Source organism: Leptodactylus fuscus, chromosome 4 (assembly GCF_031893055.1).
Source record: "Leptodactylus fuscus isolate aLepFus1 chromosome 4, aLepFus1.hap2, whole genome shotgun sequence".
NCBI lineage: Eukaryota > Metazoa > Chordata > Amphibia > Anura > Leptodactylidae > Leptodactylus > Leptodactylus fuscus.
In genome coordinates, this window is record NC_134268.1 from 30,891,843 (window position 1) to 30,909,251 (window position 17,409).

At 43.0% G+C, this 17,409-nt stretch overlaps 1 protein-coding gene across 2 annotated transcripts in view; it reads right to left on the reverse strand.

Moving 5' to 3' along the window:
* Positions 1-3,735: 3,735 nt before the first annotated feature.
* Positions 3,736-17,409, reverse strand: part of BAALC (BAALC binder of MAP3K1 and KLF4) — a 54,041-nt gene continuing 40,367 nt past the window's right edge. For both annotated transcript variants that reach the window (XM_075270292.1, XM_075270291.1), the window contains exon 3: positions 3,736-4,588. In XM_075270292.1, coding sequence (XP_075126393.1) covers positions 4,482-4,588 — 107 coding nt within the window. In that variant the 3' untranslated portion in view covers positions 3,736-4,481. The remainder of the gene's footprint in view (positions 4,589-17,409) is intronic.

Sequence of the window (17,409 nt, forward strand, 5' to 3'; positions counted from 1 at the left end):
ACCTTGTTAGTTCATGACAGGTGGACATATCTTTGGACTACTTGACATAAGCCATATCTTCAAGAAGCTTTCCAGTAATTTTTCTTTACCCACTTGAAAACTCTGTGTCATGTTACTGAATAATCTAAAGACCACTTTATTGAGAAGTTATGTGCTCTCCTCCAGAACACTGAAGGCTTCCATTCTTCTCCACTGTGTTTGCTGTATAAACAGGAGGTAAAACTCATGATTCAGGTCTATCAGAGCCTCAATCTAACTCCTATACCCTTGAATTGTGAGTTTGACCTCCTGCTCATATCAGAGGAACAGAGAGGAAGTTGGTGCTCCGAATGGGAGCATATAACTTCACAATAAAGCTGTCAGTAAGTTATTCAATGGCATTACATTACACACAGGATCATTTTCAACATATTGGAGTGCTTCTTTAATTATATATCCAACTAATTCAAAATATGTACAATACTTTGCTTGGCCACCCAATAATAAAGTCCTATTTTAATACAGATTATTTTTTCTAATTAGACCCTGCTTTATAACAAAATACTCTAACATACCGGATGATGATACATCAAACCCCCTCTTAATCCAATGGTCTGTTATATTAGTATAAAACAACTAAACACTATATCAGCCCATGACCTAACATGTACCCATAAAACAAGATTAATATTATTTCATTACCATTGGAATAACAATGGTAAGGCCATGTATTAAAATAATACATGAATAGATGAGCTATATCTCGAGTGGAATCTCAATTCCACGCTACATCACATCTACTTCACTATTGTAGCAAGGTCATAAAATCTGACTCTCTGTAAATAAAATACTTGATATTACCTTAAAAAATATAGCTAAATATTCTTGTTTGGTTCCTATTGCACATGGTGTTGGCGCCTTTCATTACCTGATGACCAACATATAATATAAGAATCACGCCTGAATAGGGGAAAGGACACTTAGCCTTTGGAAAAGTTACCTATTACTATCCATACTAATCAAGTGAGCGCCACTGTGTAGTGGTACATACGTAGGAAGGTTAGGACTGGCAAGAGGACATAAGTAGGAAGTTTAGGACTGGGAATATGACATAAGCAGGAAGGTTAGGACTGGGGATAGGACATAAGTAGGAAGGTTAGGACTGGGAATAGGACATAAGTAGGAAGGTTAGGACTGGGAATAGGACATAAGTAGGAAGGTTAGGAGTGGGAATAGGACATAAGTAGAAAGGATAAGCCTGGGTATAGGACATAAGTAGGAAGGTTAGGACTGGGAATAGGACATAAGTAGGAAGGTTAGGACTGAGAATAGGACATAAATAATAAGGTTAGGACTGGGAATTGCCCATAAATAGAAAAATTAGGACTATGGACTACACATAAGTGGGAAGGATAGGACTGGGACTGCACTTAAGTAGAAAGGTTAGGAGTAGGAGTGAGGATTGACCATAAGTAGGAAAGTCAGACTTCACTCCTAGGACTGGGGACTGGGAGAGCTCCTACGTAGAATGTTTCACATTTGACACATGGTTATGCTTTAATTGTCCCAACCAGATGTTTATAAGGTTCTTTGGGATGGATTTTTAAGAACATGAAATCCATATAATACTTACATATAATTACTGGACATCCATTATGGACCTGAGTTGACTAGTGAAAAGAAAATGTTGAACCTAGGGGGAAAGTATGAACTGTTCGTGTCTAGTACTGTATATGATATATGGTGCGGGTCTTAAAGGTGCACAAAGATAATATTACGCCTAGTACAGGATGTGTTGTCTGGGAAGGGAAGGGGATTACATAACCAAGTGTATTAGGAGGTTGACCAAATATGTGATAATGACAGGTCACAAGACCAGGCAACTAACCATGTGGACAGCACTCTTATATACTTGTAATACATCCAGGACCACCAGGGTATATTATCATTTAATATTCAATTGTATACATTAGTTTACGTAGCTGATGATTCTAGAAAGTAACTAAATAAGTAATACACACCGTACCAGTCTGCTGTCTCTCCTGTGCCCAATTTCTCTGGTTCCCCACTGGTATCTTTTCATATGTCTCCAGCGATGTCATGTCAACATGAAATTTGGCCACCAGTCACTGGCCACAGTAGTGACCTTAGAGGTGTTGGCACATCATTGCTATGACCATTGATAGATTGCACAAGTCATCATTGCTGGAGATCTGTAAAGAGAGACTGGCAGGGGACCAGTGAATTTTAACACATGAGCAGGAGGGGGTTGTAGGGCAAATTTTGTTATCTTATGCTATTATTAGGTGCTTCTAGAAATAAATCTTCCTTGGTTGAATGACCTCACCTATTAAAATTAAGCAACAAACTCACTCAATACACTGTCTACCAATAAGTATTTGGACACCTGCGGTAGAATAGAAACACAACATTTCTTCCTATACAATAGTAGGTAGAACCAGCAGATGCTTCCTTACGGATGGGATTGAGCGACACAATACTCCCGGATGCCTGGTGACCCTCCTGGTGTATGTGAGCCATCGGTTGGGTGCGGTTTCTCTGGCCAGCACTCTTCGGTCTCTATCTCCTAGTTTTGGGGGTCTGCTGACTCGGGGCACATTCCGACAATCAACGTTCACTTTCCGCTTCATAATCACATAGGATACTGTCGATTTTGGGTAATTCAGTTCGCTTCCTATGTCCCTTAAGGATCAAACATTTCTGTGGTACCCCACAATTACCCCTTTCTCGAAATCGGACCACTCTGCACTTTGTAGCATCTTGCATGTGACTAATGCCAATGCACTAATGCCAATGCTATTTCCTATTTAACCGCAGAAGGCGTGACCTACATCATAATCGCAGATATCGTCGTTTGCATGGGTGTCCAAATTCTTATTGGTAGACAGTGTACAATCCAATGGGGCTCTGATCAATGATATCTTGGGGTTCAGAAGCTTCTGCCTACAAGATGCCTGTAGTGCATTTAACCAAAGGCTGCTGTATGTACCGATTATATGGAGCACTGTACATGGCTAGCCTTGCCATATGAGGTTATCAGCTGGTTGGTACAACATGGATGAAGCTTTGTCTAATGCCAGTTCACTGAAAGCATCAGGCATGAATTACCTAAGGCCACATGCACACAGTCATATAATATAATGGATTAACATTTTACAGATCTGTAATACGGCACTCATAGGCCTTTATCGTAGTTAGTTTTTTCTTCATTCTAGGAAAATAGTTATTTTGCTGCTGTCTTACTGAGATATAGCATCCTTTTTGCATTCTACACATGGGGCACATGCACTGTACCATTGTGTATTATGAACCTGTTCTCCTCTAGAACCCCTGCATTGGAATACGGCGCTACAGAAAGGCAACATATGGCAATACACGGAGGGTTTATAGATTCTTAATATGGATATGAGGCTAAGTTCACATGGTGGAAAGCAAAGAGGAATTTAAAACAGACTTACGCCCCACTCCTCTCCACAATCCGGCCCTCTGGCTTTCCACCATGGCTCAGATGAATGCACCATATTCTAGGGGTTCTAAGGTTCTAGGGGAGAATAGGTCCATAGTACAACATGCAATGGCACATATCACAGTCTGCTGACTAATGCATGTGCCCCATGAATCCATTCCAAGATTGAGCTTGGTGGCATCATATAGGGCCACATAAAAAGGCCAACAAGTCACAAGTGGTGAATAAAAGACACATTACTCCCACATTTACCATATAAAGGTCTTATATATGCCTCTGGTTAAAGTACACTTATTCCAGAACCTTATAAAAGCAATCGCACAAGAAGCAAAGACTTTCATATCCTCGCCCTAAAGGCCTATAGTGACCTACAGAGATGTATGATGTTACCATGAACCTGTATGCGGATAAATTGGATAAGCATCTAGAGAGATCACACGTTGTGAGTTATTGCATGCAGTGTTCGAGCCATTGGAAAGCACACATCCACTAATAGGAGTAGTAGTATAATCACAAAACACAGGCCTCCACTTTATGGTATTATATAGAAGAGACATTCTAGTATCAGATCAAAAGACGCCATGAGAGTTTCGAGATATTCTCAAGAAAGAAGTCACTCATTGACCTTATAGAAGTAGGCTCTTATTATGTATTCAATGCATAATGCATTAAAAACTCAGTAAAATGTTCTTAATATGACTATTATAATCCAATGCACCGCACTTATCAAAAAAATCCATAAGCCTAAGTGTTCACAAGACTTTGCACGACTTCCATCAACCTGATGCTCCAACCTTTTACTGAAGGCACTCTGCAGCAAACACGTGCGCCCTGTTATTTCTTCTCAGTGCCTTTGACAGTCACTTTATGTAACTCCTTGCAAAATAGAGAAGATCTTAAGAAATGAATTAGCCAGTCAGCTGTTAGAAGATTTCATTCTCTCTGCGGCTTCTTAGTTGACGTGCACAATTTGTTTCTACCATGTCCTTGTGAGTATCTTCTTGTCTCGGGCTACTTAAGACAGCTCTCCGCAGTTCGTCCGTCGCCGTCCATTGGTCTGATGGTTTTTGATAAGTTGATTGTGACTTCTTTTTTGGTCATCCGTTTGCTGTCTCTTTTGGCCTGTTGAGAATAAGGATGGAGAAGAATAATGAGTCCCAATGGTGTTTCCCAGAGGTGTCAAAATCTGTCAAACACGCGGCAAATAATAAAGCAAGGCATAATATAGAGGAAGGAGAAAAGATAAGGGCCACAGATACCACACATGTTAAATTCCCAGCACCTTCAATTAAGTGGTCCCTGCTTGGTCCTGTATGGGATAGGGATAGGTTTAAGGATTAGGGTTTATAGGGTTAGGGTCACATGACCGCTGCTGTCAGTCTCTGACAATCACATGCTGATGATCAATGATGATGCAGCACGGTGGCTCAGTGATTAGCACTAGAGTCCTGGGTTCAAATCCTGCCAAGGACAACATCTGCAAGGATTTTATATGTTCTCTCCGTGTTTGTGTGGGTTTCCTCTGGGTACTCCGGGTTCCTCCCACACTCCAAAGGCATACTGATAGGGAATGTAGATTGTGAATCCTATATGGGACAGTGACTGCGGAATATGATGGCGCTATATAAGCATAATAATAATGATGAGGCCATAAGCTGCAGAAATTGTGTGAATCATATATGTGTAGTCCAGTCTGCAGGAACCACCAGAGCATCAGTGCTGTACCAGGGGGGAGAAGTTTAAAGGGTAAGTTAGGTTATTTTCTATTTTCGTCATCTATTTAAAGGGTCATGTCCACCTGGGTTTCCTTCCACATTTTCCTTCTAGGGTGCACCAACCAGTAGACAAAGAGAGCACTTTCTCGCTATCCACAGCCCTTGACTGATGTATAGTCCACCTGAGCCAAAAGTATACCATTACTCTTGTCCTCCATACCAACACCCCTGTCCCCTCATTTGATATATATTATGTGTCCTAAAGCAGAGTATTCTGAGGATGGAAGAACATGGTCATGATGCGCCAAAAGGAACATATCATGTTCCCCTGCAGCAGAATATTTTCCCTGTTCATTTGGCACCGTTGGGTAGCAGATAACAGGTAAGTCTTTGCCCATTTTTCAGGATTCGAGCCTGGAGCCCTCACTACAATGTCCAGTATACAGTCCTAGAAGCAACCCTGGTCTACTGCATAGGTATTCTATACTACAACTTAGACCAACCTTATATAAAGAACACGGTTACATTTACTTGCTCAGCAAACTTCCTTGCCTGGAAATTTTATATCCTTGACAGCCATGAAGAATTGCAGCATTAAGCATAATATTAGCCCTGAGAAGTCAACTTTGACCCCCTTTAGTCTCTACAGCCCATTACTTGAAATATTTTACCGCTAATGGATTGACTTCTAATGAAATGCTGTTAAGGCGGGAGGATAATTCTGCTAATGTCATGTGTACTTGTCGGCGCTGACATGTACAGGACAAATCTGCAAGCGTTCTTGTTCATTAGGAAACATGTTCGCGACATTATCATAGAGGCATAATTTTACATATTTATTCTGGAGCGTTGAGTCAAAGACTCTAATTCTAGATCACTGGCAGCAGCTTCACGTCCTTCACCTCATCCTCAGCCAAGTGGAAAATGAAGCACCGAAGATAAAATCTGTTCTGAGATAACTTTCCTTGTGAGGTGTAAAACCTTCAAGTTGTCAGGAGGTAACCTACAAAATCCTCAAGCTGAAAAATTCAAAATGAATTTTATGTTTTTTCTCTTTAGTGGCACAAAACTCCAGCAGTGCATTAGTTAAATATTAAAGGGATCTTATCATTTAAACATGTTATTTTTCTGGATGACACGTAGGAATAGCCTTAAGAAAGGCTATTCGTCTTCTACAGTCCTATGAAAAAGTTTGGGCACCCCTATTAATCTTAATCATTTTTTGTTCTAAATATTTTGGTGTTTATAACAGCCATTTCAGTTTGATATATCTAATAACTGATGGACACAGTAATATTTCAGGATTGAAATGAGGTTTATTGTACTAACAGAAAATGTGCAATATGCATTAAACCATAATTTGACCGGTGCAAAAGTATGGGCACCTCAACAGAAAAGTGACATTAATATTTAGTAGATCCTCCTTTTGCAAAGATAACAGCCTCTAGTCGCTTCCTGTAGCTTTTAATCAGTTCCTGGATCCTGGATAAAGGTATTTTGGACAAACAATTCAAGTTCAGTTAAGTTAGATGGTCGCCGAGCATGGACAGCCCGCTTCAAATCATCCCACAGATGTTCAATGATATTCAGGTCTGGGGACTGGGATGGCCATTCCAGAACATTGTAATTGTTCCTCTGCATGAATGCCTGAGGATTTGGAGCGGTGTTTTGGATCATTGTCTTGCTGAAATATCCATCCCCGGCGTAACTTCAACTTCGTCACTGATTCTTGAACATTATTCTCAAGAATCTGCTGATACTGAGTGGAATCCATGCGACTCTCAACTTTAACAAGATTCCCGATGCCGGCATTGGCCACACAGCCCCAAAGCATGATGGAACCTCCACCAAATTTTACAGTGGGTAGCATGTGTTTTTCTTGGAATGCTGTTTCTTTTTGGACGCCATGCATAACGCCTTTTTTTTTATAACCAAACAATTCAATTTTTGTTTCCAAAATGAAGCTGCCTTGTCCAAATGTGCTTTTTCATACCTCAGGCAACTCTATTTGTGGCGTACGTGCAGAAACGGCTTCTTTCTCATCACTCTCCCATACAGCTTCTATTTGTACAAAGTGCGCTGTATAGTTGACCGATGCACAGTGACACCATCTGCAGCAAGATGATGCTGCAGCTCTTTGGAGGTGGTCTGTGGATTGTCCTTGACTGTTCTCACCATTCTTCTTCTCTGCCTTTCTGATATTTTTCTTGGCCTGACACTTCTGGGCTTAACAAGAACTGTCCCTGTGGTCTTCCATTTCCTTACTATGTTCCTCACAGTGGAAACTGACAGGTTAAATCTCTGAGACAACTTTTTGTATCCTTCCCCTGAACAACTATGTTGAACAATCTTTGTTTTCAGATCATTTGAGAGTTGTTTTGAGTAGCCCATGATGCCACTCTTCAGAGGAGATTCAAATAGGAGATCAACTTGCAATTGGCCACCTTAAATACCTTTTCTTATGATTGGATACATCTGGCTATGAAGTTCAAAGCTCACTGAGGTTACAAAACCAATTTTGTGCTTCAGTAAGTCAGTAAAAAGTAGTTAGGGGAATTCAAATCAATAAAATGATAAGGGTGCCCATACTTTTGCACCGGTCAAATTTTGGTTTAATGCATATTGAACATTTTCTGTTAGTACAATAAACCTCATTTCAATCCTGAAATATTACTGTGTCCATCAGTTATTAGATATATCAAACTGAAATGGCTGTTGCAAACACCAAAATATTTAGAACTAAAAATGATTAAGATTAATAGGGGTGCCCAAACTTTTTCATAGGACTGTACCTTTAGATGTCTTCTCCGCACCGCCGTTCCGTACAAATCCCGGTTTTCGCCAGTATGCAAATGAGCTCTCTTGCAGCACTGGTGGCGTCCCCAATGCTGCGAGAGAACTCTCCAGCACCACCTCCATCTTCTTCATGAACGGGTCTTCTTCGCGTCTTCTTCTGGGAGTTTGGCTTCAAACTTCTAGGGCAAAGCTGACTGCGCATGCTCACCGGCCACAAGAAAATGGCCGCTTACAATACTTTGTAAGTGGCCACTGTGGCCCAATCAAAGGCCTCAGCAGTGACCCCGGGAGAATAACATCACCATGAGAGCACTGGACATCACAAGCAGGCCCAAAAGAGGTGAAGGAAAGTGAATATACATGTTTTTTTGTTTTTTTTTTCCGCCTCCACTTATTATACTCTGAGGTCTGAAGATCTGAAGAGACCCCAAATTTAAATATTTGAGTCAAATCTGGCTCGGAAAAAACTGGTTGTCCTATCTCTAGGAAGTATGTCTGCAGAGGTGGTCATGGGCCAATACAGCTGTTTGCACACCAGAGCTATCACTTGAAGTTCTCAGGCCCATTGCAAAACTGTTACAGAGCCCTCACCTAGCATGTGACATTTATAATATGAGTCTAATATGGCGGAAGGGTCCTTGGATCCCCTAAAGCACCAGTACATAGGTGCAACTATTCTATATGTAGAGTGGTCACTCATAGTCTTGGCGCTATGAGCTCCTGTAGCGGCCTGAGGCCCGTGACCCACTCCATCTAGGTCACAAAGTACCTCACTGGGCCAGGTGAATCTCCCTCTATGTCAATATGTTACTCTAATTCGCCCTAAATATTCTGAAGGTGGATGGACTGCAGATCTTTTCCACTCCAGCCTTCATTCATTTAGTCATCAGAAACAGACTAGTTCTGGATTATATCTCATGTCATACATGTCCGTATGGCTGTTGTCCTAGGTTTACATGATGTCCCCTTTGTCACCACCACAGGCCTAGGAGTTTGTTTGACTTAATAACAGAGATCTTTGCCTTCACCATTTTGCGAACATGACAACAGGAAGTGAAGATAAACCACTTGGCAACATGGCCGTACTTCCTGTTGTCCACCACAACAATGGAAGAACAGTCAATTCGTTTAGTTTATCTCTATACAATGGCGGTATTATGTGACCAGGAAGTGCAGAGATCCCAGTCATAACTGGAATATAAACCTGTATGTACCCAGAAGTCACTACCAGGATATAATTTTATTTAATCTCTTAAATAAATAATCTCTTAATCTCTCATGATGTTCTCTAATCTCTAGACAACAAGGAATATGTACAAATATATAACAACATATAGTCCACCGAAGCACCGTGTCAAAATATTTGGGTGCAATGCCTGAAATATTTGTCAAAAATGTAAAAAAAACCCACCATAAATAATATTAAATATTAAATATTTAATATTAAATAATATTTAATATTAAATAAATATTGGTATTTATATATATATATATATATATATATATATATATATATATATATATATCTTATGTGCACATGAAATAAATATTGCTGTCTTTTTTCACTATTCTTTTAGAGCCATGCCTTTTTCTTTATATATATATATATATATATATATATATATATATATGGCCCTCCATATATATATATCACCTTACTGTTTGTGGCATATTAGTACGCCTATGGTGGCCATCTCCAAAGCTGCCATTTTGGATTCAACTTTACTTTTTTCAATGGGAACGGAGCCATTTGACACATCAAACACATGGAGAATTGCACAAGAGAAACAATGGGGTACTCATTATTAACATAGCTTTAATCATTATCGAGTTATTAACACGTTGACGCAAATCCATATTTATGGTCCATGTATTGACATGTATCCATACTTATGGCCCACCCTGTATATGTACTGTATGTCTGCATTCATTGGTTTTGTAGCAGGTTACTCTCAATTGGTCTTCAGTTCCAAGGCTTCAGTAAGGACATCAGTGCCCCCCCTCCCCATATGGACATCACAGCCAATCACTGTCCTTAAAGGGAGTCTGTCACCAGAACCAGCATATCACCCCAGCCCTACAGATAGATAGGTTAGTGTCACCAGAACCAGCATAGCAACCCAGCCCTGCAGATAAATAGGTTAGTTTCACCAGAACCAGCATATCACCCCAGCCCTGCAAATAAATAGGTTAGTGTCACCAGAACCAGCATATCACCCCAGCCCTGCAGATAAATAGGTTAGTGTCACCAGAACCAGCATATCACCCCAGCCCTGCAGATAGATAGGTTAGTGTCACCAGAATCCAGCATATCACCCCAGTCCTGCAGATAGATAGGTTACTGTCACCAGAACCAGCATATCACCCCAGCCCTGCAGATAGATAGGTTAGTGTCACCAGAACCAGCATATTCCCCCAGTCCTGCAGATAGATAGGTTATGGTCACCAGAACAGCATATCCGCCAGCCCTGCAGATAGATAGGTTAGTGTCACCAGAACCAGCATATCACCCCAGCCCTGCAGATAGATAGGTTAGGGTCACCAGAACCAGCATATCACCCCAGCTCTGCAGATAGATAGGTTAGTGTCACCAGAACCAGAATATCACCCCAGCCCTGCAGATAAATAGGTTAGTGTCACCAGAACCAGCATATCACCCCAGCCCTGCAGATAAATAGGTTAGTGTCACTAGAACCAGCATATCACCCCAGCCCTGCAGATAGATAGGTTAGTGTCACCAGAACCAGTATATCACCCCAGCCCTGCAGATAGATAGGTCAGTGTCACCTGAATCCAGCATATCACCCCAGCCCTGCAGATAGATAGGTTAGTGTCACCTGAATAAGCATATCACCCCAGCCCTGCAGATAGATAGGTTAGTGTCACCAGAGCCAGCATATCACCCCAGCCCTGCAGATAGATAGGTTAGTGTCACCAGACCTCAGCATATCCCCCAGCCCTGCAGATAGATAGGTTACTGTCACCAGAACCAGCATATCACCCCAGCCCTGCAGATAGATAGGTTAGTGTTACCAGAACAGCAAATCACCCCAGCCCTGCAGGTAGATAGGTTAGGGTGACCTTAAACAAACAATGTTTTCCTCTTGTGAATAGCTGCGTTCATTACCGAGAAATTGCCATTTTTAGCAATATGCAGATGAGTTCTTTGGAGAAATGAGAGTGTTACTGCTTACCTCTTTGGAGAATTGGCAACGCCCTTATTGCACCAAAGACCTCCTTTGCATATTGAAAGAATAAAGCAATATCATAGCAATGAAGACAACAATTCACCAGAGAAAAGCATCATTTGAGCCAGAAAACCCTAACCTATCTATCTGCAGGGCTGGGTTGATGGGTCCCGGTGACAGACTCCAGTGCCCCAGAGATGATGTACTATAACCCACTACCACAGTAACCACTGACACCAAAGACTAGCAGCAGCAGTCACATGGTGGGCTATTGATGTCATCTGTTATGTGCCCTAACTGGTAATGAACAGAGAGCACAGGGGCCAATATTCCTTCTACAGTGTGAATTGACGTAACGCATATGGTTATTTTTTTATTTTATATTTGTTCAATTTTTACTTCTCTTTACCAATGTGGCCAGCAATGCCTACATGTAAATGCGCAGTAGGTACCAAGTAATGGATCCTACATTACTTGTGCAGCCTTGAACATAAACAGCAGCAGTTCTGTCTGCATTTGCTCTCACTTCAAGACAGCAGTAAATAACATGATCTCTACAACAAGCTCCACATAAAATTAAATTTACCTTAATAGAGTTTGATATATGCCGTGTTGTGCCTCTGAAGCGGACACAAAGATAACATTGCTGGAAATGAATTGGTTTTCTTGCTGCGCCAGCTCTCGGTAATCTTACATAATTTATGCCACTCTAGTGTGAAATTCTGTAATTTAAGTCATGTGTTGTCTCATAAGCTCTACTTCAGATGTAGGAAACGACGAAAATACAGACATTTATCCCCGATCACTGGCTTGTGACGAATTCTCGGTTTAATGCAGAATATCTTTCATTTTTTCTGCAGAACGTTAATAATTTAATGGTTTATAGAACACTCGAAAGGTGGGAAAATATTAGACTAGAACCATGGGGTCAGATCCTGATTGGGTTAAAGGGATTGTACCACTCTTGTCCTAGGGAATGAGTGTGAGATCACTGGGGAACTGACCACTGGGAACCTCAGTGTGAATAAAGCACTGGTTAGGGTTGAGCGACCGTGTTTGGAAAAGATCGGATTCCGATCAGCGATCGAGAAAATTTCACGATCGCGATCGGAATTCCGAACACGATCTTTCACAGTGGGATCGAAATCGGTACGATTTCCCACAATGCTTTGCTTAGCCTTCACACTGAGTATATAGTGTATACTCAGTATAAAGGCTCCGCTGCGGTTCCATAGGAACGAATGGAAGCAGCCGGCACACAGCCTTAACCCCCTGCGTGCCGGCTGCCTCCATTCATTCTAATGGGAGACTAAACTAACAACTCTAGTAGCTACTTACCTCCAGAGATGGCTGCTCCGGTGTTCTTCTTCGCCTCGCTGCTGCTCCACGCTGCTCTTCTCGCCTCACTGCCCTGCCTCCCAGGTTAGTGTTTAAAGAGCTAGGAAGGCGGAGCTTGTGGCTTAGGAGAGTGTGGGCGGGTACAGGGCGGAGAGACGTGACATCTCCCCTCCCAGTACCCGCCCACACTCTCCTAACCCGCCCACACTCTCCTAACCTGAGAGGCAGGGGGCAGCGAGGCAAGAAGACTGCAGCGTGGGGCGGCAGCGAGGCGAAGAAGGAGAAGCAGCGGAGCAGCCATCTCTGGAGGTAAGTGGACACCAGGGGGACTAAGTAGCCAGAGGATTAAAAAAAAATCCTTTGGCTACTTAGTGATTCACTACACAGCGTGGATTCTAACAATTAAAGCGTTCAATTGTTAGATTCCATGCTGTATAGTGAATATGATTGCTTTTAAAATTCGATCTCCGATTAATAAAAAAATCCCATTGACTTGCATTGGGATCGGAATTGGGATCGAGATCGGTTTCGAATGAAAAATGATCGGAAATCGGATTTTAAAATCGATCCTGAAAAGTCAAGATCGGCTCAACCCTAGCACTGGTGCCTTGTTTGCACTAGCATAACCATAATAGTAAGAGTGGTCACAGCTGTGTTCATGCCCAGAAATCAGGGGACCCACGGGTCACCCTCAACACACTAGAGGAGTTTAAACTTATTTGATCTCCTTTTGGATTCCCTTTGATGGCTTTCAATCTGTGCATTGTAAATTTATATCCCCCGTCCTCTGGTGCACTGGAGTGAGAAGATATTTAATACACAGCCTTCCACTATCAGAAAGGAGAAAAATAACCCTTTAATGGCAAAGTAGTAGTTGGCCAGCAGAATATAGTGAAGAAGAGATTTTGTGAGGAAGGTTATGGCACAAAAGGGTGCATGATTAGTATATGGGGGGCACCAACAGAGCATGGGATAGGGGAAGTGTGTATGCATAGACATGTTGTGAACAAGTCATCAAGACGATCTGGGCCAATGTGGAAAAGGAAAGGGAAATGTAAATTCTAGAATGTAAAGATAGGACACGGCTGATGGTCGCAAGGACGAGTTGTGCAGGGGAACACAAGCTGAGCTTCTTGCACTTTGTTCCTAAGTCTTTAGCTATGCCCCAGCTTGTGTAACCAGTGCTCCATTCACTTATATGGGGCTGCTGGGGATCACCATCCTGGTAACCCATAGAAATTAATGGAGCACTGGTCCCACCAGAGTCTCATAGAAAGTGATGATGTGCTATGAAGTAAGGAGTACTGCGAGCGACACAAAATAGTTGGGGTTTCCCTGTTACAGGTTTCGCAACCAGCCCAGCTGCTTCAGGTTTCATCCCATCAAAATTTGCATTTTCACTGTTTGTGACCTCATGCAGTGGAATAAGAGCCCTATTATAACTACATAATGGAGCTGTAATACAGTCATGTGCATGAAACCTAAATGCTGTGCCTACCACCAAGGAAGCTCATGCACTTATAATAGCAACAATGTTGAGTTTATTCTCAGGGCTTGTTGACCTGTACTTCAAGTAGTCCAAAGTTTTTGGATTACAGGTACTAAAACAATTATTATTAAGAAGGCTATTAATTCTCCCATAAAGGCTGGAGAGAGATGGTAACCAATGCTAGACCCTCCAAGGTGGTAAGTAGAGATGAGCAAACACTGTTCTTTGTTATGTATCTGTCTGTATTTGAACCTTACAAATTGTACAGCACTGCGGAATATGTTGGCGCTATATACCGTATTTTTCGGACTATAAGACACACTTTTTTTCCCCAAAATTTTGGGGGAAAAGAAGGGTGTGTCTTATAGTCTGAAGGTGGCGCCTGGCATCCGTTGTAATAGAGAGGCGGAAGCCGGCAAGTGATAGACGCCGGGGCCTGAGACATCGCTGCGCTCCTCTGCCCTGCATGAAGCCAGCAGCGGCAGGGGCTCCTCCGTGCCCCCGCCGCTGGCTTCATGCAGGGCAGAGGATCGTAGCGATGTCTCAGGCCCCGGCGTCTATCCCTCCCCGGCACCCGCCTCTCTAGTACAGCGGATGCCGGGTCAGTATCCGTGGCCCCTTCTCCCCCGGGGCCGGTCCCCACCGGCCCCGTACCTGTAAAGTTGCAGGCCGACTCCTGCGCGGCGATATCGCAGGAGCCGACCTGTTCGGGTGACAGCCGGGAGCCTAATGAGGCTCCCGGGTCTGTCACTGCTATATACTAGTATTGCGGCTGGGTCTATGACCAGCCGTAATACTAATAGACAGAATGTCCCATAGACGGAAATACAGTTGTATTGCCGTCTATGGGACTTGCGATTAAGTGACCGCAGGCTCAAGCCCCCGGGGGGGAATAAAATAGTAAAAAAAAAAAAAAAAAAAAAAGCTTTAAAAATATGAAATAAATAAAAGTTCTAAATCACCTCCTGTTTTTTTTTCAATACAAGGTGATCTAAGCAATAGATATCCCTCAAAATGGTATAACTAAAAAGTACAGCTGGCCCCGCAAAAAAAACGCTCTATACATCCCCGTACAGCTGCAGGGTCACCTGTCAATGTGGCCTTGCAGCTGTTGCAAAACTACAACTCCCATATATTAAATATTTTACCAGTTTTTGCTTCAAAATTTTTTTTCCCTATTTTCCTCCTCTACAACCTAGTTGCGTGATTCTGTCCGCTCTTCTCTTTCCCTGGCCGCGGTCCCAGGCCGTCTGACTCCCCTATTTCGGAATGACATGTTTCCTCCCGGTCGGTCTGCCCGCCGATTTCTTTGTTGGTCTGTTAGCGACGATGTCAGATTGGGGTCTATTGTAGGTTCCCCCTCCCTGCCCTCTCTTAGTTTACTACAGGCATCTTTTCCGGACCTTACTCTTTCCTGGCTTGAATATAACCAGCTCGCTGCGTTTCTTCACCGGTTTTCTCTACAACCCATTCTCTCCGCTGCCCCGACTGCCTTGGAGACAGAGTTTCTTCGCCCCGTGGCGCCATCCCGTGTCCTCTCCTTGTTATACGATATCCTTCTTCAGGCCTCTGCCCCGGGACTCCCTCCTTTTACTAGGGCCTGGGACTCTGACCTGTGCTCTCGTTTATCTGCTGCTGACTGGGAACGCTCCTTTTTGTTGACTCACAAACTGCCTATGCCCTGTAATGCGCAGGAGAAAAATTATAAGATCTTGTCTCGCTGGTACCGTTGCCCGACCCTTTTGCACCGTATCTTTCCCTCTGTGTCGGCTGACTGTTGACGCTGTGGATCCGCGGTGGGTTCTCTCCTTCATATTTGGTGGGACTGCGCGAAGATTCAGGAGTTTTGGTCGTCTGTTTTCTCTCTGTACACTAAGGTCAGTGGTCGTGCTGTATCCCCCTCCCCCCAATTGGCCCTCCTCTCCGTTATTCCTGGAAAGATTTCTAAAGTAAAGGGTGACTTGTTACGCCACTTTCTTACAGCTGCTAGAACAGTCATTCCACGCCATTGGCGCAGCACTGTGGTTCCCTCCATGTCAGAGTGGCTTCATGAACTCCTACTAATTAGGAGGATGGAAGCTTTGGTCGCGGAAGACCTTGTTGACTCCTCTAAATTTGAGACCCTCTGGCGGCCGTGGATCATTTTTCAGGATTCGTCTGAGTTCTCTTCTCTTTTTCCTTAAACTCTTTTCAGCTTGTCCCTTTTGGGGGTCTTTCTTTCACTCTTTTTCTTTGTTTTATGTCGTTTGTCTTTTTACGTCCATGTCTCTTGATGTTGTCTGTCTTCCCTTTTGTATCCTGTCTATGTGGCGTATTGTCCTACCTCGGCCCTTGTGTCTTGTTGGTCCCGCTATTGGGGCCGTGTTGAGTCTGTGGATGCGCCTCTTGTGTTGCCTGGGGTTGTTTGCTCTTGGTGCATGTCCGTCCTATTTGACCCACTTCAGGTGCTGTTCTGTTGTTTCCAGAATATTGGACGTGCCCGTAGTTGGCTTTCTTTTGATGTTATTGTAATACCCTGTATTTTTCTTTGTTTGATCGTTTGTCCCTTGTTATTTTTCTCTTTCTTTGAAAATTCAATAAAAATTCAGTTTACACATAAAACCTAGGTGCGTCTTATAGTCCGAAAAATACGGTAAATAAAATTTATTATTATTATTTTCGATCGAATACATATTCAATCGAATATCAGGCTGTTTGGGGTATTCGATTGGAATCGAATACCACGAAGCAAACGCAGTAAAAATTTGATTCCCCTCCCACCTTCCCTGGCGCTTTTTTTGCACCAATAACTGCGCAGGGGAGGTGGGACAGGAACTACGACAACAGAGGCATCGAAAAGAAATCGGAAAAAGTAATTGGCTAGCTAAATCAGGTGACCTCCAATTTATACGAATGGTGGATTTAACATTCGATTAATTTGAGACTGTGAACTATGTGACTGTGAGACAGGGACAGATGTACAGGCAGGGTTAGCTAGGGATTACCTTTATTTAGGTGGGAATGTCACTCACCCAGCTCTTTGGGGCTCTATCTGGTCGGGATCCCTGTCAGCTTGCGATATGTGTGAGCTGACTTTTTCCCAAAGGAATGCATTGACCAGCGTTGATTGGCTGAATGCCATATAGAGTACAGCATTCGGCCAATCAACGCTGGTTCTGCCGGAGGAGGCGGAGTCTAAGATCGGTCCACAGCAGTTTCCATTGTGGTCCGATCTCAGATGTAAGTGCTGACACAGCTCTGCTACATGGAGAAGCAGAAGAGCTCAACACACACAGAGATGCAGCAGAGCTGAGTGTGCAGCAGGGTTCAGCGCACACTCAGCATTGCTACATCTGAGATGCAGCAGAGCTGAGTGTGCAACAGGATTCAACACATACTCAGTTCTGCTGCATCCGAGATATAGCAGTGCTGAGTGTG